The sequence below is a fragment of the Bos indicus x Bos taurus genome, chromosome 14, assembly GCF_003369695.1.
Source record: "Bos indicus x Bos taurus breed Angus x Brahman F1 hybrid chromosome 14, Bos_hybrid_MaternalHap_v2.0, whole genome shotgun sequence".
Taxonomy (NCBI): Eukaryota; Metazoa; Chordata; class Mammalia; order Artiodactyla; family Bovidae; genus Bos; species Bos indicus x Bos taurus.
Window position 1 is genome coordinate 36,616,924 of NC_040089.1, and position 22,028 is coordinate 36,638,951.

At 40.9% G+C, this 22,028-nt stretch overlaps 1 protein-coding gene across 1 annotated transcript in view; it reads left to right on the forward strand.

Moving 5' to 3' along the window:
- Window positions 1-16,530, forward strand: part of KCNB2 (potassium voltage-gated channel subfamily B member 2) — a 464,145-nt gene extending 447,615 nt beyond the window's left edge. The window contains exon 3 of the mRNA XM_027561172.1: window positions 13,717-16,530. Coding sequence (XP_027416973.1) covers window positions 13,717-15,873 — 2,157 coding nt within the window. The 3' untranslated portion in view covers window positions 15,874-16,530. The remainder of the gene's footprint in view (window positions 1-13,716) is intronic.
- The last annotated feature ends 5,498 nt before the right edge of the window (window positions 16,531-22,028 follow it).

Sequence of the window (22,028 nt, forward strand, 5' to 3'; positions counted from 1 at the left end):
TCATTGGAAGCTGAAACTCCAATACTTTGGCCACCTGATGCAAAGAGCTGACTCATTTAAAAAGACCCTGACGCTGGGAAAGATTGAAGGTGGGATGACAGAGGATGAGATGGTTAGATGGCATCACTGACATGAGTGATGGACATGAGTTTGAGTAAACTCCGGGAGTTGGTGAGGAACTGGGAGGCCTGGCGTGCTGCAGTCCATGGGGTCACAAAGAGTTGGACAGGACTGAGCGACTGAACTGAATTGATACCTAATGAAACTGAGCTTCCATGTCTTGACTCAGGTCATGCAGTTAATTTAATAATGCAGGCCTAGGAGAAAGGTCAGGTCATCTGACTTCTCATCCAGTGTTCTTTCTACTGCCAAGCACATGAAAGTATTTAAAATAACGACTGGAACTTCTCTGGTGGTCCCATAGTTAAGAATCCGCCTGTCAATTCAGGGAACACTCGTTCAATCCATGGTCCCATATGCCTCAAAGCAACTAAGCCAGTGAGCCACAACTACAAAGCCTGCACACTTAAGAGCCCATGCTCTGCAACAAGAGAAGCCACAGCAATGAGAAGCCCATCCTCTGCAACAAAGAGTAGCCCCAACTTGCTGGAAGTAGAAAAAGCCCGCACTTAGCACTGAAGATCCAGAGCAGTCAAGAGCATAATAAAGAAATGATTTTAAAATAAAGAGATAAAGTAATGACTGCCAACTGAAGACTGAAAGAGGATGTCTAGGCAGGATTAGAGGCCACTTCTGCATCATCCTTAAGGCTTTTTCTAGCTAACTACATCCACCCACCCTAGAACCTCTGAACAGGGTTGAAAATCTTTGCAAGGTCAAACAACTCACCCCTGTTTCCAAAACTGAGATCCACTGGTTAAAAATCTACAGAAGAGCCTCCTAAGCCGATTTTTTTAATAAACTAAACATATATATGTATTTTAATTAAAATAAGTATTGTATGTATTTGTGTCTGAGATCAGAGCTTCTCAAATTTCAATGTGCATTGAATCACTTGGAAATCTTGTGAAAATAGATTCGGATTCAGTGAGCCATCGGGATGGAGCCTGAGATTCTGCATTTCCAATAATCTCCAGGTGATGTCGATAGTTCCAGGACCACATTTTGATTGACAAAGTCTTAAGTAGCCTTCCTGATAGAACCCAGGAACAACTCAGTACAGATCAGAGTAAGTCTTTGTGATTGTAGAAAGTGTTCACCTCAGACAGCTATAAACAGCAGGACCTCTTTGCCCAATAAACATCTCCTTATTCCCTAAGAAGTCCAGAAGAGCTCGAGCCCAATCAAATCATGGTTGCTGTCAAAAGAAGTCAAACAAGGTCCATTAAAGGCCCTTGTTTGTGATGCTTGGCTTCTTGACATGAACACCTGTCATCCATGTAACAGAAGCCTCCATGAACTGCTGAAGCCCAGTGGCCCTGGGACAGCAAAGCCTGCCCACAGCAGCAGGTAGAAGGTGAACCATGCATGTTTCTGCAGGCACAGCTGGGTTTATCTCCCATCTCAACTTTACCTTGGCAGGCAGCTTCATTTCAGCATTTCCCTAGTCTATTTTCTGGCAATCTATAATGTGGTCTTAATGATGTTGACCCCAAAAGTACTTTTTAGAAGAGGTGTACTGCGGAGCTTCATTAAAAGGAAAAATAATGATTGCATTACTTCTTTCGTTGTTTTCTTTCTTTGAAGCTGCTGGGACACAGTCTTTATATATACGGATAATGGTGGAAATAAATCCTTGCCATTCCCTGTTAATGGTGATTGATGAGCTGATGAGGCCGACTAGGTGTCAGAGGAACACAGCCAGTTTTTAATGGCACTTTAATTCTGGAAGTGTAGGAGACTTCCTTGCAGAAATTGGAAGTTGGAGTGGGTGAGAAGTAATTCAACAAATGAGCATGCTTTCATGGACCAGCTAGCATAAATGGATTCTTAAACTAGTCTTTGCCCTGTGTGATTTCAGAATGTATACTTAGGGTAAAATTTTACAAAAGAAAATAGTTCTGGCAAACAATAGAGTGTGTGTTTCATAATATTTTCAGGTAGCAAGAAACTGTGGTCTCACTCTCAGGGAGAAATTTACCTGTTTCTATTTTGAAACTTGAAGTTCTTATTCGTTATGTGCATGCTCAGTCATGTCTGACTCTTTGCAGGATCATGGATGGTAGCCCACCAGGCTCCTCTGACCATGGAATTTTCCAGGCAAGAATATTGGAGTGCGTAGCCATTTCCTGCTCCAGATCATCTTCCCAACCCACGTCTCTTGTGTCACCTGCGTTAGCAGATGGATTCTTTACCACTGCAACTACTAGAATTTGTTTAATATTTATTTTTATTTATTTATTTATTTGTCTGTGCCAGGTCTTTGTTGCAGCACTCAGGATCTAGTTCCCTGACCAGGGATCAAACCTAGAACCCCTGCATTGGGAACTCAAAGTCTTAGCCACTGGACCACCAGGAAAGTCCCTATAATTTTTTGAGATTCGGATATATCATTTTCAAAGACTTAGGATGATTAAGTCATGGATCACTCAGAGTTTTTACCTTATAAGATAAAATAATGGAGATTTGTCAAGGCTACTCAGTCTTCTTGATAAACTTAGTCATAAACATGGCAGAGTCCTAGAGTCTCCAACTCCACAGCAAGTAAGGCTGTGATTTTATTTATATGGTGGTCCCTCACCATCTGCAGGGCATTGGTTCCAGGACACCCCTGGATTCCAGAAACCATGGATACTCCAGTCCCTTACATAAAATGATGTAGTACTACCGGCCTTCCCTATACGGGGATGCAGGACCCATGGATGTGGAGGGTCAACTGTAAATACTGCCACCCTTGCAACAGAAACTTCAGTTATCTTCATTTGCAACACTACACCAATCTGTCCCACACATCCTAGTTTATGCTCTTCCTAAACGCAAGCTGAGCATTCCTTCCCTTGCTTAGTGTCTATGGCTTTTCCTCCTTACAGCAGTGGCCTCGTGCTTTAGGAGCATCAGAGTCATCCAGAGGGCTTGTGAAAACAGATGCTGGGCCTCTCTCCAGAGCTTCTGATTCAGCAGGGGCTTCCCTAGTGCCTCAGACAGTAAAGAATCCGCCTGCAATTTGGGAGACCTAGGTTCGGATCCATGAGTTGGGAAGATCCCCTGGAGGAGGGCATGGCAACCCACTCCAGTATTCTTGTCTGGATAATCCCCATGGACAAGAAGAGGCTGGTGGGCTACAGTCCACGGGGTCGCACAAATTTGGACATGACTGAGTGACTAAGCACAGCACAGCACAAGTGTGGAGTGAGGCCTGAGGATCGGTGTTTCTCACAAGTTACCACATAATGTTGATGTGCTGGTTCAGGGACCACATTTTGAGGAAAACTGGTCTTCAAAAGGAAACCCACCAAACTCTCCATTGGCACATCTAGCACCCTTCAGAATTTGCCCACTGCCTGACTTCCCGGAAGTGTCCCACCTGCATCCAATCTCACAGCCTCCCTGGGGCCCTGGGACCAGGGCTGCCAGCTTGTGAAGGTTGTTTCCTGAACAAATGACAGAGACATCGTTCACATTCGTTTTTACTTTTTTAAATATTAATTTATTCATTTGGCTGTGCCAGGCCTCATTTGTGGCATGTGGCATCTAGTCCCCTGACCAGGGATGGAAGCTGGCCCTCTGCACGGGGAGCATGGAGTCTGAGCCCCTGGGCCACCAGGGAAGCCCCCTGTCTTTCACATTCTTCTCTCTCCATTGGTGCCCTCTGTGCATAGCCTTCACTCTTACATGCAGCAGCCCTGAAATCACCATGGACCCCTATGGATGCCCCACTCATACAAAATTAATTAATTCTGGGCTTTAAGGCTTCACCTACCCTGTCCTCTCAGCCCGTTGTGCCCTATAACCCCCTTTCTGTATGGAAACTTCTACCCATCTTTCACAAAAAGAAGAGAACCAAGGAAAACACTTTTCCAACAGGAAAGGGAAGAATGTTATTATATCTGGATGGAACTGTAAATACTCTAGTGTTCAAAACATCCTAGGTGTTTAAAATCTGTTTTTTCCTTCCCTCGGTTTTCATGAATTGTCTTTCCAAAGAACTAGAAAACTGGTAAGAAGGAGAAAAGGGAAGGAAACTTCTTTTCATTGTCTTGTTTTAGGTCTTCACACACGTAAGATATTTATATAGATGCAGTATTTTAACAAAATATACTTGTAAATAAGTATTAAATGGAATCTGCAATATTTGTTAAGTTTACACTTTTATGAAGTTTTTGCGACTTTTCTCTGATTTTGAGTTACCTGGGACAGTGATATATATGTATATTTTTTTCTTATTCTTTGATATTCTTTTATTGAAGTATAGTTGTATGTATGTACTTTTTAATATATAACCTACATTATTAATTCTTCTCAGTGGCTTCACATTTATCCCATAAACCTGAATCCACCCATATCTATACATGGAACTATCACTTTATTCACTGTTTGGATTAACTGAGGTTCCAAGAAATTCTCAGGAAAAAAAAAAATGTGACATAGAATGAACACAACACTTTTCTTTAAGAAAACGTACCCTTCTGTGAAGGTGAAGCCCAAAGCTAATATATAGTCAAAATCAGGCTTCTCAAAGAATAAGGTAAAAAAAAAAGTAATCTGCTCAGTATAATGAAAAAGAAAGGATTAATAAAATTACAGAGCTTACCTAGGAAAAGATTATGTTGCTGAAGTTGTACAGTTGGTCTGTTATCACAAAATGAGCTATTGGTAATATGGATTTCTGGTGTTAAAAAATTCTATTGTTGGTTAAAGCTTTTAGGCTGACTTTGGACCATGTGGAAGCAAGAGAAAATGACTAAGAACCTATCTTATTCCTCTTTGGTGATTAGAAAACATTTGGCTTCTTCAAGATCTAGTCTCCTTTCCTCCAGTTCTATGGACTTCTCTCTTCTTTTTTTGGTTATTCATTAATTTAAAATAGATTTTCAAAGTATTTGCTCTGTGTTAGGCACTGCAAGCAATTCTATAGAAAGAAAATAGGTAGTTATTCCATTCTGTAATCCAAAAACCCCATTTGAGAAGCAAAACTATCTTCTGTGAAACTGTCAAATGATTGTTTAAGAAGGTTGTAAGGCTTTATGGGTGTTAACAGATCAAAACTCTGTCCAACATAGAGAACAGACTTGTAGACACAGCGAAGGCAGGCGAGGGTAGAACGAACTGAGAGAGTAGCCCTGAAATATACACATTACCACATGTAAAATAGATAGCTAACGGGAAGTTGCTGTATAACACAGGGAGCTCAGCCTGGCTCATCTTCATGTTTACTTCCTGGCCCCTGAAGGCTTTGTAAGAACAAATTACCTACAAAGAGGTTGTCTACTCACTGGAGTGGGTGTAAGATTAAAGGTGTCTCCATCTCACTGTTGCTCCTTTCTTTCAGAGTTACTGTGAATAAGGTTAAAGTTCCCTCCACCAGCCTTCTACCTAATGAATTGCTTCCTAAAACCTAATCTTTTAAAATAGGAAATATATCATGGGTAGGGAAATGTGGCATATTTCAGGAGATACCAAGAAAATGTTAAAACAGTGTCTTTCATCATAAGATGCCCAAAAACTCTTCCTCAAAAAAAAAATTGGTTTTATATTAGAGAATTTAAAAAATTTTTGATACTATGCAGAACTGAATTGCTTCTCACTGACCACCCACCCCAGATGAAAAGCATCGCACAGGCTTCTGGCTGACATCAACTTCTATGTGGATGACTCTCTTCAAACCCCTCATTCAACAGTCCATAAATGGGAAAGGATTGAATTCCTGGCTTCACGTTATCCATGAGTCCAAAATAATTCAAAATCAACTGAGCCTTTCGGGGATGTTCAGCCTTTGCATGAGTCATGTGGTGCTAGCCCACAGAGGATTCATTACCAGAGAGCACCTAAGCACAGAATCTCTGTTGTCCCAGGAAGGAAAGGGGATATTTGGGAGAAGAAAAAGCTGAGCATCAACCAAGGGCCCCCAGCCTTCGAGGAGAGCACCACAGTTTCAACGAATATGAAATGTTAGAACAGCAACAGTCCTGGATGGCTCTTCCTTCGGTGAAAATCACAGGATTTTTTTTTTTTTTTTCTGGTTTGCTTCTGAGAACAGCTCAAAATAGAAGATAGGTAGATGAAAGTCATGATATTTTTACCTACTTCTCACTTCTTCCCTCAACAAATGGTTTGGTCTTTGGCTTATAGGCTCAGAAATGTCACTGTGCTTTGCCCTTTTTCTGAAAATAGAAAATGTTTCATGTTTCTAATAATGCTCATCACAGACCTTCTTCCTGACAACTTAAATAAGTTGATGTTCTCCTGCAAATTCTTTTTTTTTTTTTTTTAATTTTTTGGCCATGCTCTGTAGCATGTGAAATCCTGCTTCCCCAGCCAGGGTTTGAACCTGCCCCTGTCCTGCATTAAAAGCATGGAGTCCTAACCACTGGGACCACCAGAGAAGTCCTCTCCTGAAAATTCTTATCATCACATTTTCCCATGCTGTTTTCTACTGCTGATAAGGTTTCTGTTGTTGTTGTGTTTGTTTGTCTGTTTCCACTAAGAAGATAAAGCAGAAGAGCTACAACTCATTCACTTTCACCTCTCCTCACACATTTGTCAAAGAAGGAAGGAGAGTTTGGGGGAGATGAAAGAGAGAAAGTACCTGCACTGACCTCAGGGCAAGGTACCCCAGTTCCCATGCATTTGAAGGAAGTATTGCAAATTGGTGAATACAGATTATCACTTGCTGGAGCTTGAAAATAGTCTGTGTATTTTAAGACTCAAAACAAGTCAAGTTTTCACCCCAAGCAACCTCAGTCCATCTCTTTTTTTTAACTGAGATATAATTGGCATATAATAGTATATTAGTTTTAGTTGTACAACATAATGAATTGATATATGCCTGTATTGTGAAATGATGACTACAAAGAGCTGAGCTAACATCCATCATCTCATATAACATCATCATCTCATATAACATCATCATCTCATTTTTCCTGTGATGCGACTTTTAAGATTTACTGTCTTCAAAACTTTCAAATATTCGGCACAGTATTACTAACTATAGTCACCATGCTGTATATCCCCAGGACTTAATTTATTTTATTTTTTTAGTTAATTTTTATTTTATATTGGAGTCGTAGTTGATTTGCAATGTTGTGTTAGTTTAAGGTGTGCAACAGATTCAGTAATACACTTGTGTATATCCATTCTTTTTCAGATTCTTTTCCCATATAGGTTATTACAGAATGTTCAGTAGAGTTCCTTGTGCTTTACAGCAGATCCTTGTTGATTATCTATTAATTTATGATTAGAAGTTCATACCCTTTGACCAACTTTACCCGTTTCATGCACCCACCCACCCAACCTCATTCCAGCACTTAAGTATTGGCAGACTAGATCATTCAGTTCTCAGGAAAACCCAGGCATCTGGATTTGACATGCGAACCACTGGTTAGGTAAAAGAATGTGCTTGTAAGTGTTTCAAATACAAACTACGTCTGAAATTCTATTTAAGTAGGGGGGAAACAGCTATGTTCATCATTCCCTCCCAATGCTGACCAACAGCTTCTTCTAGACACATCTCCAGCATTTCTTTAGTATAGTACTTTACATTTTATAGCTGCTTCCTGTGCGTGATCTAGTCTGGTCCTTAACCACCCTCTGAGGCAGGCGAGGGGCAAATAGGAAGGACCTCATTTTGCAGATTGAGGGTGCTGAGTCTGGAGAAGAAACTGGCTTGTCTGCATGGCCAGTAGAAGTAGAGCCATGTGTGTGATTTAATTCCTTGTCCTATATTCTTTCCACCAGGAAACATCTGCTAACTTCAAAGGATATGAAATCAACAAGTTGGTAAAAAAAAAAAAAAAAAAAAAACACCTTACAGTTAACAAGGGGAAAAGTGGGGGAGGGGGATAAATTGAGATTGATATATACACACTATTATATATAAAATATATAACTAATAAGAACCTACTGTATAGTACAAGGAACTATGCCCAATACTCTGTAATGACCTATACTGGAAAAGAATCTAAAAACGAGTGAATACATATATATATATATAAAACTGATTCACTTTACTGCATGCCTGAAGCTAACACAACATTGTAAATTAACTATCAAAGTTAATTAGGCTTCCTAGGTGACTCAGTGGTAAAGAATCTGCCTGCAATGCAAGAGACTCAGGAGACACGGGCTCAATCCCTGGGTTGGGAAGTTCCCCTGGAGGAGGAAATGGCAATCCACTCCAGTATTCTTACTTGGAAAACTCCATGGGCAGAGGAGCCTGGTGGGCTACAGTCCATGGGGTCACAAAAGAGACACAACTGAGTGACTGAGCACAGTACAGCACATAGCCAGTTAACAATATTGTGATAGATACTGGAGTAGGTAGTCATTCTCTTCTCCAGGGGATCTTCCTGACCCAGGGATCCAACCAGGTTTCCTGCATTGTAGGTAGATTTTTTTACCATCTGAGTACACTCCAATAAAGTTATTAAAAAAAAAAAAAAAACTAGTTGGTAAATAGAGGCAAATCTCGCAGTACCTTACACAAACAGAAATCAATGCAACCAACTTTGGGGACTCAGTAACACCAGTGCTGGGAGCCCTGTTCTTAACTCCATGTGATCCTCTGAATATCTGTGTCTAAGGAAGAATTAAATCATTATTCAGGCAATGCAAAAGGGAAGAAAAGTGTTTTCTGGAAAGCATGTCTATTCCCGGGAACTAAATGCTTGGAACCTACACAGTGGGATGGTTTAAAAAGCCTTCTCATTTGAATTTTTTTTATTTTATAAGCAACAAAATTATATTTTGGCAGTTCAACCAAAATGATGGAATCAACTGTAACTATCCTTTGCTTTGGTTTGCAGATGTGAATGGAATTAGTAAAATATTTTAGTTTAGAAAAAATTGCCAAATGTTAGAGGTGAAAGGAAACTTGGAAATTACGTACTCCAAATTCCAAGGGAGTTGACTGATATCACATAGGTAATTGTTTGGAATTTCCGCTTCCTTTACCATGTACAAACATAAGTCTACTTGCTGGGGCCAAAATAGCCAGCTCTAGAGACTGGTTATTAGAGGTAACATGGTTAAAAACCTAACTTGTGCACGGTTATGATAAATGAAGCAATACCTAAATGTCATTAGGGTTTGCTGTACTAAAGTAAATATCCATGTTTAGACATGTATCCTGTAGTTTAGAGCAAAATTGCATGTTTGTTCTATTTATTGTGTTCAAAAAAAAAAAATAAAACACCTCTATCCTAAGACAATAACCTTGCATTTGGTTTGTTGCATCACACATCATCTTTGGTACATACTGAATGATTTGTCTAAGATGCTGTCTTTCTGGGAGAACTCCAAGTTTCACGAGATATTTAAAATAAGCCATTCTTTTACATTGAAAGCAAATGGGCTTTGACAGATTAAATTTGAACAAGAGACAGAAAAATCATGCACTTCAATACCTTATGGTTTCTTTAACATGAATGTGGAATTGTTAAGGGCTTGAGTATCAGAATTTTTTTTCCTTTAGTAATCCCTTTTCTTCAAGAATGTACTCCATGGCACTTCCCTGGTGGTCCAGCAACTAAGACCCAATGCTACCAAAGCAGGGGGCCTGGGTTCAATCCCTGGTCAGGAAACTATATCCTATATGCCACAACTAAAGAGCCCACAGGCAGTCAAAACCCAGTGCAGTCAAAACCCAGTGCAGCCAAATAAATAAATATTAAAAAAGAATGTACTCCAAATTATGTTGTGTACATGCTAAATTCTCAGGTGCTAAAAGTAGCTACCAGAGAAGGCGATGGCACCCCACTCCAGTACTCTTGCCTGGAAAATCCCATGGACGGAGGAGCCTGGTAGGCTGTAGTCCATGGGGTTGCGAAAAGCCAGACATGACTGAGCAACTTCACTTTCACTTTTCACTTTCATGCATTGGAGAAGGAAATGGCAACCCACTCCAGTGTTCTTGTCTGGAGAATCCCAGGGACGGGGGAGCCTGGTGGGCTGCTGTCTGTGGGGTCGCACAGAGTCGGACACGACTGAAGCGACTTAGCAGCAGCAGAAAAGTAGCTATATTCATTCAGTTGCCATCAACTAGACCATTAGACTGTATTAGAATTATACAATGTCCATTATTTCCCAAGTTAGATAGCAAAGTAAACTGACCTATGATCTAGTTTGGATTGTGGAGTCAAGAAAAATTGAAGGTTCATGTTGACCTGCTTTGTTCTTTGTCTAAAAGGTTGAAAGACAGGAAAATGGTTTCATTTGTATTTCTATTTTTTCTTGCTCTTGGAGGTGATAAACCTAAATAAAATGCATCGAAATGGGCAGGTAAGCAGATAAGAAGAAATCAAAAATCTGGACTGTGGGTTACAGTGCAAGAATGATGGTAGCAATCTCAGTATTTAAAAATGCTCAAAGGTATATTAGCAACAGTATGACCTTCTAGAAATAGAAAAGGACCTAGTTCCTTATGGTAAGAACATAAAAGTAGATGCAATCTGACCAATGCTTCCCAAGAATATTTCTGTAATGGAATATTGTAAATATCCCCTTTCCACTAGCCTCTGAGGGTAGAGCTTCAGGGTGAGCATTCCTGACTTGTCCTTAATAAACCCTCAGTATCCACTGTGTGGTCAGTGGCTCCATCTTTTTCAACTCTTCGCAACCCCATGGACTGTAGTCCACCAGGGTCCTCTGTCCATGGGATTTCCCAGGCAAGAAGGTTGCCATTTCCTCCTCCAGGGGATCCTCCTAACCCAGAGATCGAACCCACAGCTCTTACTTCTCCTGCATTGGCAGGCAAATTCTTTGTCACTGAGCCACCTGGGAAGCCTGAATCCATTATCCATGGGTTTATTTAAACCTTCTTGAGGGTGTTTCTAACTTTAGCCTTCAAAGTTTCTCGGCGTAGATGAAGCAAGCCTTTATACCAATGCCATTCATTGATTCTCATGTTTAAAGGAACTCCTGAAGTATATTCAGGTAAAAAGTAGTTTTGTTTAAGAAAAAACATATAAAACACTAGTAATTAAGTGCTGTTCTCTAAGTTAAGAAACCGTAAATCTTAACTTAATATCTATAGTGCATTCTGGAAACACTATGGTTTTCCTTTATAATGATCTAAGAGGAAAGGTGGGAGTTGGAAAAAAACAGGAAGAAAAAACAATGAAAGGTATAAATGAGGCACAAGCAAAGAAAAGAGCCAGAATAAGGAGCCAAAAGTAGAGAAACTTGGAAAGATAAAGAGGAGAGAAGTTCACAAATTCTAATGTCAGTTATAGTTCATTTTTTCCACAGACTCATGTTTACTGAGCTGTGTCACCTCAAGATACTTAATCATTGTTTACTGAACATTGAATGTCTAAATTAAACAGTGTCAGGGTATTTTTCTCAGAGCTACATTTATTTACTTAGCGACGTATGTGTGCCACGATCTTCACAAAGCCATGAAATAACTGTAAGTGCCGTCTTCATTAGACAGATTTGTAAACTGAGACACAGAGAGGCTAAGTCATTTGCCCAAAGTCACATAGTAAACAATAAAATCAAGCTCAGAGGTCAGAATGACTGACCAAAATTCAGTCACTGATCCTCTTTTTCCTTTTTTTTTTTCTCCCCACACCGAAAGGCATGTAGGATCTTAACTCCCTAACCAGGGGTTGAACCTGCACCCAATGGAAGGTGGAGTCTTAACCACTGCAGAATGTGAAAGTGTTATTCACTCAGCTGTATCTGACTCTTTGCGACCTCATAGACTGTAGCCTTTTGCTTTGTTTTCTTGCGCTGGGTCTTAGTAGGCGGGATCTTCCATCATTTTCCAGGCATGCATTATCTGTTAGTTGTGGTGCGATCTTGACTTGCAGCATGTGAACTCTTAGTTGCAGGATGTGATGTCTAGTTCCCTGACTAGAGATTGAACCCAGGTCCCCTGCATTGAGAGCTCAGAGTCTTAGACACTGGACCACCAGGGAGGCCCTCTCTCTCATCTTTATTTTTAAGCATAAAATTTACTAATCCTTCAAACGTTAAATAATAGTTTTGTATATTTTCTTAATACATTAATATTGTATGCATGTATGCTCAGTCACATCTAACTCTGCGACCCTGTGGACTATAGCTGGCCAGACTTCTCTGTCCATGGGATCTCCAGGCAAGAATACTGGAGTGGGTAGCCATTCCCTTTCCCAGAGTATCTTCCCAACCCAGGGACTGAACCTGGGTATCCTGTATTGCAGGCAGATTCTTTATTGTCTGAGTCACCACTGGATTGCTGGGGAAGTCCCTCTTCTTACTTCTTATTGAATGCTTCCTCTTTCCTTCCATGGCTGACATCACTCTGCTATTCCTCTGCCCTGAACCGAGATCACCTTGGACAATCATCAGTTTCTTCTTTATGAAACCTTTCTCAACTGAATGAAGTTAGCTCATAATCTTCTTCTCCTTCATGAGTCTGGCCAGAAGGCCACATGGACCAGGATGGAGGCTCCTTGACTTGATTCTGTCTTCAGTGCTTGCCAGACAGATCACATTTGTTCCATGGAAGCATCGCTGTACCAAGGCCTTGTTATCTCTCTACATATAGGTCTGTGATCACTGACTGATCAGTGACCAGTCACTTATCCTTTTTTCCTTTTTTTTTTTTTTTGGTCACACCTCGAGGCATGTAGGATCTTAACTCCCCAACCAGGGATTGACCTGCACCCACTGCAGGTGGAGGTAGAGTCTTAACCACTGGAAAGTGTGAAAGTGTTATTCCCTCAGTTGTGTCTGGCTCTTTAGAATAAAACTTCTGGCAGTCATGACTTCTTTCTCGCTTCTATAGCAGGTATGGCAATTTACATAAAGAAACATACACTGGGTGGTTCAGAGAGAAAAATTACAAATAGCTGAGAGGGGAGCTATTTGTAGCTCCCCTGGTGGCTCAGGTGGTAAAGAATCCACCTACCAGTGCAGGAGATGCAAAAGACATAGGTTCCATCCCTGGGTTGGGAAGATCCCCTGGGGGAGGGTATGGCAAACTGCTCCAGAGGAGCCTGGTAGGCTACAGTCCATGGGGTTGCAAAGAGTAGGACACATCTGAGCACATATGCACACACACAAGAGAGGGGAGATGATTGTTCCCCGAAAACTCTTTCAGAGGGGTCTAGGAACAATGGGCAAGGTAGGGGGGTGGATTTTTTTCAAATGGATTAGACCATAGAATTTAAAGGTATGTTACATTAGGTTTATTATATATATATATATCTATTATATATATATATATATAATTTTAATTAGAGTATTGTTGTTTTACAGTGTTAGGTTAGTTTCTGCTGTACAGCAAAGTGAATCAGCTATTTATGTGTGTGTGTGTGTGTACATATATATATATATCACCTCTTTTTTGGATTTTTTTCCCATTTAGGTCACCACAGAGCACTGAATAGAGCTCCCTGTGCTACACAGTAGGTTCCCATTAGTTGCCTATTTTATCCATATTAGGCTTTTAAGTGAAATGAACTCATAAGAAGTGAATGTGTTTGTAAAGTTACCTTCTTGGAATACCTTTGAACAAGGCATATCATTTAAGAAACAGTGAACCCCTAAGTCTCCTGGCTGTGCCTAAGCAACTAAGAGGCCCTACTGACTTGCCTTTCTTTTCTTTTCCAGATCTTGGCTATCGTGTCCATCTTGTTCATCGTCCTCTCCACCATCGCACTGTCTCTCAACACGCTGCCGGAGCTGCAGGAGATGGATGAATTCGGACAGCCCAATGACAACCCCCAGTTGGCTCACGTGGAGGCCGTGTGTATCGCCTGGTTTACCATGGAGTACCTTTTACGGTTCCTGTCCTCACCCAACAAATGGAAGTTCTTCAAAGGCCCGCTGAACGTTATCGACTTGCTGGCCATCTTGCCCTATTACGTCACCATCTTCCTCACGGAGTCCAACAAGAGTGTGCTGCAGTTCCAGAATGTTCGCCGCGTGGTCCAGATCTTCCGGATCATGCGGATCCTCCGGATCCTGAAACTCGCCCGGCACTCCACGGGCCTGCAGTCCCTGGGCTTCACCCTCAGGCGGAGTTACAATGAACTGGGCTTGCTGATCTTGTTTCTGGCCATGGGGATAATGATATTCTCCAGCCTGGTATTTTTTGCCGAGAAGGACGAGGATGCCACCAAGTTCACCAGTATCCCGGCTTCCTTTTGGTGGGCCACCATCACCATGACGACTGTCGGTTATGGAGATATCTACCCAAAAACGTTATTAGGGAAGATTGTGGGAGGTCTCTGCTGTATCGCAGGGGTTCTGGTGATCGCCCTTCCCATCCCAATCATTGTGAACAATTTTTCTGAGTTTTACAAAGAGCAGAAACGCCAGGAGAAAGCCATTAAGAGGAGAGAGGCTCTGGAGCGTGCCAAGAGGAACGGAAGCATCGTGTCTATGAACTTAAAGGACGCCTTTGCTCGAAGTATGGAGCTGATAGACGTGGCCGTGGAGAAGACGGGAGAGTCGGCCAACACCAAGGGCTCCACGGATGACAATCACCTCTCTCCAAGCCGGTGGAAGTGGGCCAGGAAGGCTCTGTCAGAAACCAGCTCCAACAAGTCTTACGAGAATAAGTACCAGGAGGTCAGCCAGAAAGACTCCCATGAACAGCTTAACAACACTTCTTCCTCCAGCCCGCAGCATCTGAGCGCCCAGAAGCTGGAGATGCTGTACAATGAAATCACCAAGACGCAGCCTCACTCTCACCCGAACCCCGATGGCCAGGAGCAGGCCGAGAGGCCGTCCACCTACGAGGAAGAGATAGAGATGGAGGAGGTGGTCTGCCCGCAGGAGCAGCTGGCGGTGGCACAGACCGAGGGCGTCGTGGACATGAAGAGCACATCCAGTATCGACAGCTTCACCAGCTGCGCCACCGACTTCACGGAGACTGAGAGGTCGCCCCTGCCGCCGCCCTCTGCGTCCCACCTGCAGATGAAGTTCCCACCCGACCTGGCCGGGTTAGAAGAGCACCAAAGAGCCAGGGCTCCCCCCTTCTTAGCCCTAATCAGGGAGAAGGGGCCCACGGTCAGGGAGGCCACCCCAGAATATGCTCCGATCGACATAACTGTGAACCTCGACGCCGCTGGCGGGCCCCAAGGTGGGCCCCACGGCCCTCTGCCGACGGACTGTGCCTCCGAGAGCCCCAAGAGCTCGCTGAAAGGCAGCAACCCGCTCAAGTCCAGATCGCTCAAGGTCAACTTCAAGGACAGCAGAGGCGGGGCCCCGCCAACCCCGCCCAGCACAGCCAGGCCGCTGCCGGTCACCGCGGCGGACTTTCCACTCACCGCACCCCAGCTCATCAGCACCATTCTCTTAGAAGAAACCCCCTCCCAGGGAGATAGACCCTTGCTGGGTGCTGAGGTTCATTGTCAAGGACCCTCCAAAGGGCTGACGCCTCGGTTTCCCAAGCAGAAACTCTTTACTTTCTCCGCCAGAGAGAGGAGGAGCTTCACGGAAATCGACACGGGGGAAGATGATGACTTCTTAGAGCTCCAGGGGACCAGGAGGCCGGACAAGCAGGCAGACTCCAGCCCAAACTGCTTGACAGATAAGCCTAGTGATGGAAGAGACCCTTTAAGAGAAGAGGCCTGTGTGGGCTCTTCCTCTGCCCAGGACACAAGTCACAACTGTAGACAAGACATTTACCATGGTGTAGCAGAAGTGAAAAAGGACAACAGTCAAGAAGGGTGCAAGATGGAAAACCATTTGTTTGCCCCAGAAATTCATTCCAACCCGGGAGACACAGGTTACTGCCCCACACGTGAAACCAGCATGTGACTAGTTACAAAAGCAATAATAACACTAAAACAAACAAAAAACAAAAACAAAAAAACTTGTTTCTTAAAAATGCGGTTAATAAGGCCTGTGAACTAAAACGTGGGAAGCCCCTCCCTCCCCAAAAAAGTGCATAAAATGTTATTTTTGCATGGCATGAACAGTTTAGTTTCAGTACTGTTTAAATAAAGAATCAAGACTCCATTTTTGTAACAAACAAAAATGAAGAACAGTGAACAAATAAAGAGAGCTCTATTAGGAACCGTATTCTGCCATGTCTGACATTTTTGATCCTTTCATTTCAAATCGCAGAGTTTCGACTGTGAGCTTTTCTGTTATGATGAATTTTAGAATTTGCACATGAAAGGATGAAATGTCATTGCATGCGTTCATAATTGCGAGGCGCAAAGGTGCTTTGAGCTTGCAAAATGCATAACTTTGTAAATAATGGGGCTTGGGATGCAGAAGTGTCAAGAACAGACGGAAACAAGTTTCTGAGACACAGGCACTTCCTTCACTGCTACTGCCTGGAGGAGCTGTACAGACTTCTTGTTGCAAAACTGCAACCTCTTCTTAAACCATCTCACATATCTTGCTTTGGGTTATAAAGCTCTTATAAGTACATTTGTTTAAAGGAATACAGTATTTTTATTGACTGATGATATGACTCACAGGGTGCATTTTTCTTTTTTGCTTCTGCTTAGTTGTGGCATTTGTGGTTTTATTTATAAATCATGAAAATAGGCAAGATATAATGACCAGATATCCAAAAACTTGAAATTGAGGCTTGAAATTTTGCCGGTCAATTACATATCCCTAATATTGTGGGGAAAAGTATGTATCATGTCACAGCCTGTACAGAAATGCATTTTTTTAAAAATCTGAACATACTTAAAAGGTGATATTACACAACTAAACTTTTTTTTAATTGCACTTCACTTCTGTAAATCAGTTCTTTAAAAAAACAAAAACAAAAAACTATATATTGGCCACCTAAAGATGACTACTTTCCACTTGTATCCAACATAACCTTTTCTATCTAAAAACCTAAAGATAGAATGTACATATGTCAAAATGGGAATTCTAAAAAGTGACTTTTAGCACACTAAAAGCAGAGCTATTTAAGTCAGACTGCCACCCCACCCACCCCGACCACATAGAGGTGGGTCTGGAAATGAGGTACATGGAAAGAACGCTGCCCTGATAATGGGTCTTTCAGTATTTCCCAGTGTGAGGAGGGAACACTGCCAGGTGAGGAGAGCTGCAAACTCCAGCGGCACCATCCTGTAATTGCAGCACCTATAAACACACCCTCACGTTTCCAGCGCCCCCAAGTGGTGGAGGATTGAAAGCAATATTTCCACCATTTTTACTGAGAGCCGCGAAATGCACAGGTGTTACGGTAGTCGGCACTCAGTTCAGTTCAGATGGCGCTAGTGGTAAAGAATTCGCCTGCCAGTGCAGGAGACGCAAGAGACGCGGGTCGATCCCTGGGTCAGGAAGATCCCCTGGATGTGGAAATGGCAATTCACTCCAGTTTTTTTGCCTGGAAAATTCCGTGGACAGAGTAGCCTAGCCGGCTACCATCCGTGGGCTCGAAAAGAGCTGGACATGCCTGAGTGTCGTATCAACACAAATACAGGATATTTGCTGGTGGCTGTCTTGTTGGTTCAGACTGTGCTAGAAGCCAGCTCATTTGGATCCACTTTGCCTTACAGGAAATCAAAGCTCTAGCTCCAGAAATGTAACTACCTGCGGGGTAATCCTGGGTGAATCTTGAAAACCTCTCTTAGCCTCAGTTTTACTCCAATAAAAACTAAGACAAATTATTTCTAAGTTACCTTAAGAGTTCAAATTAATGTGATCCCTTGAGCTCTCAGGAATGTCCAAGTTTTGCCTCCGAATTATATATTTTGTATGTGTGTATGGATGTTTGGGTGGGTGTGGGTGTATAGTTCAGGGAAACAGGAAAATTCTGGGCCAAATTTAAAGCACAATTTTTTGTTTAAGGAAAAACATTCCAAATTTTACTCTATATTTTAAAGAAAAAAAAAAAACCATCAGAAAAAGACAACCCAAAAATTTAGAATCGAACTTAAGGCTTTAAGGAATAACATGTCTTTATTAACAAAATCTGGTCATTATATCTTTAGATAAGAAAACCAGGTTGGATCTTAGTTGAAATCCATGTACTGCTAAAAATAATTTTAAGCATTTTTTTCATTGTTCTTACTAGAATTTCCTAATGGTTTTTATGTTTGTTTCAAAACACAACTTTTAAGAGTGTATGGTCATTAATCATTGATATTTACATTAGTCATACTTATTTCAGTGTCTAAAACTACATATTGCTCAGTTTTTGTAAAACTAGAGTGTCTGAATTTTCTATATATAGTTTTTCAAGTAAACAGATATATCTGCTGTTAGATGAATAGCAAATAAGTCATGAAAATTATTTTCTTTACATAGTCTCATGAAGCAGTTATTTTCTGATGTTTCTGTATTGATGAATTTCGTTTTTTAAAATTTATCTGATAGTTTACTAATGCCAACCTGTCTTGTGTCCATTAGGCCTTCTACCTGAGAATCCTGCTCCAGAATGCTTAATATTAAAAATCTTTCCTAGATAAGGAATTCTAGACATTTCTCCCAAAAGATTTCTCCCTAAAAACTTTTTTCTGTTAATATATTTTTTTAAGTTTTAAAGAATTTTGAAGAACCTCCTGTGGTAAATTTAACCTTCGATTCTTCTTAGTCCCTCTGAGCCAAACGTCTTCAGCTAGGAAAAAAATAAAATAAAACATTCCTCAAAAAAAAAAAAATTTTTTTTTTTACTTTGTTGTTTCGAAAGAAAGCACCAGGGGTTCCTAGAATGCTCTTGTGCACTGCATCCTAAACCTTTTCAGTGAACTAACTGCCTCTAATGTAGAGGATGAACGTATTTGCCAAGCACAGAGATCTTGCAAAGTCTTATGTTTTATGTTAAAAAGTCATGAAAATGCTGCATTTTACTTCATAGCATATGTTTCAATATAAAAGAATTGATATTTTTTCTTACAGTACTCACCAACTACTGAAATGGATACTCATTTAACTTTATATACCTCTTTTTGTATTCCCTGGAAAATACACCCCCAGTTTGAGAAGCACTGTTTAAGTGGCAGGGACACAGACTGACTCCCTGAGGGACCCTGGAGGTTTCCGCTGCTGGGAGAGCCCATTCATTATCACCTAGCTCAGTGACCAGGGACAAACATCAATGAGGAAAGGCTATTTGAAAGAACTCAAAATAACACAGTCCCAGGTATGGTTAATTCAGTTCTGCTGACTATCCTAATGGGTGTAAATTGCCACAAGATTGTTTTAACTCAAAGCTTGAGATCGATCATAAGAGGATAGAAATGGGTACATGGATATACGTCTTGGGCTGGATCCCAAATGCAAGAGTGACACCCAGACTCCCTAGAGTTCATTTAATTAGTTTCTAAACATTTCCACTAGAAATTTCTTCACTGGGGCACAGCCAACAGCTCTGAAGCAGGCATTTAGATCTAGCACTATCCTGATATGAGCTGGATTTGGTAACAAGATGAGGATGTGCCAAGTGTCTGTTCCCATTAATTTCTTGTCAAAAGCGTCTTAGTCGTGTAGACATGAGGAAAGTCAACAACTCAACTATTTTCTCTTGAAATTTGTAAAGAAAAAAGTATGTAGAATATTTTAGAGTTTTTGGTCATGTTTAATCCTCCACTCCAGTACTCTTGCCTGGAAAATCCCACGGGCAGAGGAGCCTGGTAGGCTGCAGTCCCTGGGGTCGCTAAGAGACGGACACGACTGAGTGACTTCACTTTCACTTTTCACTTTCATGCATTGGAGAAGGAAATGGCAACCCACTCCAGTGTTCTTGCCTGGAGAGTCCCAGGGACAGGGGAGCCTGGTGGGCTGCCATCTCTGGGGTCGCACAGAGTCGGACACAACTGAAGTGACTTAGCAGCAATCCTCAGAACAGCCTTCTGAATCAGGTGTTATTTATCAATAGAAGACCAGGGAAGTTATGAATCTTCTTCAGATTCACACTTGAACTTGATGAAGAGTAGAACGAGACCTCATTCACATCCTGTGGTTTCACGTCCAGTGTTCCAGTGAACTACAGGAAAGTCTGTTGAGTTAAGGAGTGTTTTTTCTCTATTAATATTCAAAATAATGAAAATAAAAACAGAGGTGTATTTATTGTCACACAGCTTGTTTAAAGCAGCAGAGGATCATGCCAAATGCCAATGACTTGAGATAAATGACATTGATTGTCTTTAGCACATACATTTGCCCTTTTGGAATTCTGGTCATAAGAGACACATCTCTGTATTAAAGAGAAGGATTTATTACTCATGATATACACATTAGGCAAAGACTGAAGGAAGTCACTGATTTTCTAGAAAAAAATAAAGAACTTTAGAATGACTGAATCTAAGTTCAAAAGTATTGTCTAATAGAATTTGATTGGCATTTCACTATTCATTCATTCAGTAAACATGAGGTGAGCACTCCTATATTCTATAGAAGGCATTGTGCTTGGTGCTTGGTGCTGGGTACAGCCCCCAGCCTCATGGACTTACTACTCATTTAAAACCAGACTGAGGGGACTTCCCTGGCACCCAGTGCTTAGGATTCCAAGCTTCTTGCACTTCCACTGCAACAGGCATGGGTTCAATGCCATGTCAGGGAACTAAGATCCTTCATACCATGTGGCGTGGTCAAAAAGTACATAACATTAATAATAAAACCAGGCTGAGGATCCTTTGGGTTACTGGAAAGTATCTCTTCTAAATATGGAAAAATCATTCAGTTATCAAACCAGGGAAGTATGTGACAAGAACAAGTGAAATGTTTTTTTCCAAAGAACTGTTTTCCTAAGAAATAAACGGATCGTATGAATGGAAGTCTGATGCATAATTATTTCTGAATGACAGTTTAAATTTACATTTGAGGTAACAAATTGTTAATCTGATCGAGTAAAGCTATGAGTTGTCTTTCCCTATTACCTGTAAACTGAAAAATAATTCTTAGATATATTACTTGTCAAAGTAGCTAATAATAGTCTATCACTAATAAGTAGAGCAAAATTTAATACCAGTGAAAAAGTCTGTAGCAAATTTTATATTTTAACAGTTTGTTGATGGTTATTTGGTTAAAAACTAAGCATCTTAATGTTTTTTTCTTACTTCCCCTTGACTATAGGCAACATTTTAGCAGTCTATCAATATTCTGTATTTAGTCCTCTGAATTTCTAAATGGAAAGTGTTTAAAATTCAGTAATCAAAAATGGTGTAGCTTGACTCAAGGGATTTATTCACTTAGGTCCATGTGAATTTGAAAATCTATTGGGTGTTTTCCCACTTCAACTGCCCTCACCAAAACAGAACTAAAAAAGAAAGAAGAGACTACAAAATCTAAGTAAAAATTGGAAACACTCGAAGGCCCATCCCTAATAAGAAAGGGGAAAGGTCTCAATTCCAAAATCTTGGTGAACATTCTATATTATCAAAGTTAGCACTTATTGTAATATAATGCTATTCTTTAGTGATGTCAATTACCATTGCTTCTACTTGACTTTTTAAAATAGCCTGACTTAATTTCATAAACCTGTTTACCATTGCCATTAATGCATAATCTCTTCCTTATTAAGTCTAAAAGAGTTTTAAACTATAAATATACATACAAAGAAAGGAAGGTGGGGAATTGGCTTTAGTAGTGAGATAATCCAAGGCCAGCAAAAGATACAAATACCCTCCAAAAAGAAGAAGGACTGAGAAATAGGTAGGTAAACTAAATGTGTTTTTAAGCCAAGAAATTTATATTTGGTACATGTATGTGTGTGTGTGTATGTAATTCTTGTATGTAATTGAAACTGCTTATTAACATGAAATTTGCGATTGAGATAATTCCAGCTTTAATCTCTCTCCTGAAGAAATTAGTTCTTATTATCTAACAGATATTTCCATATTTCTGGGGTAAAATACTTCATTAAACAAACATTTACTGTCTACCTTATACCAGAAGTTAATTTATGCACAGCTCATTCCCTCAGTTTCACACTCTAGCAGAGATTTCATATTTAAAGAGACTATGTTCCCAAGTGAAATCTAATTCCATAGCTTGAG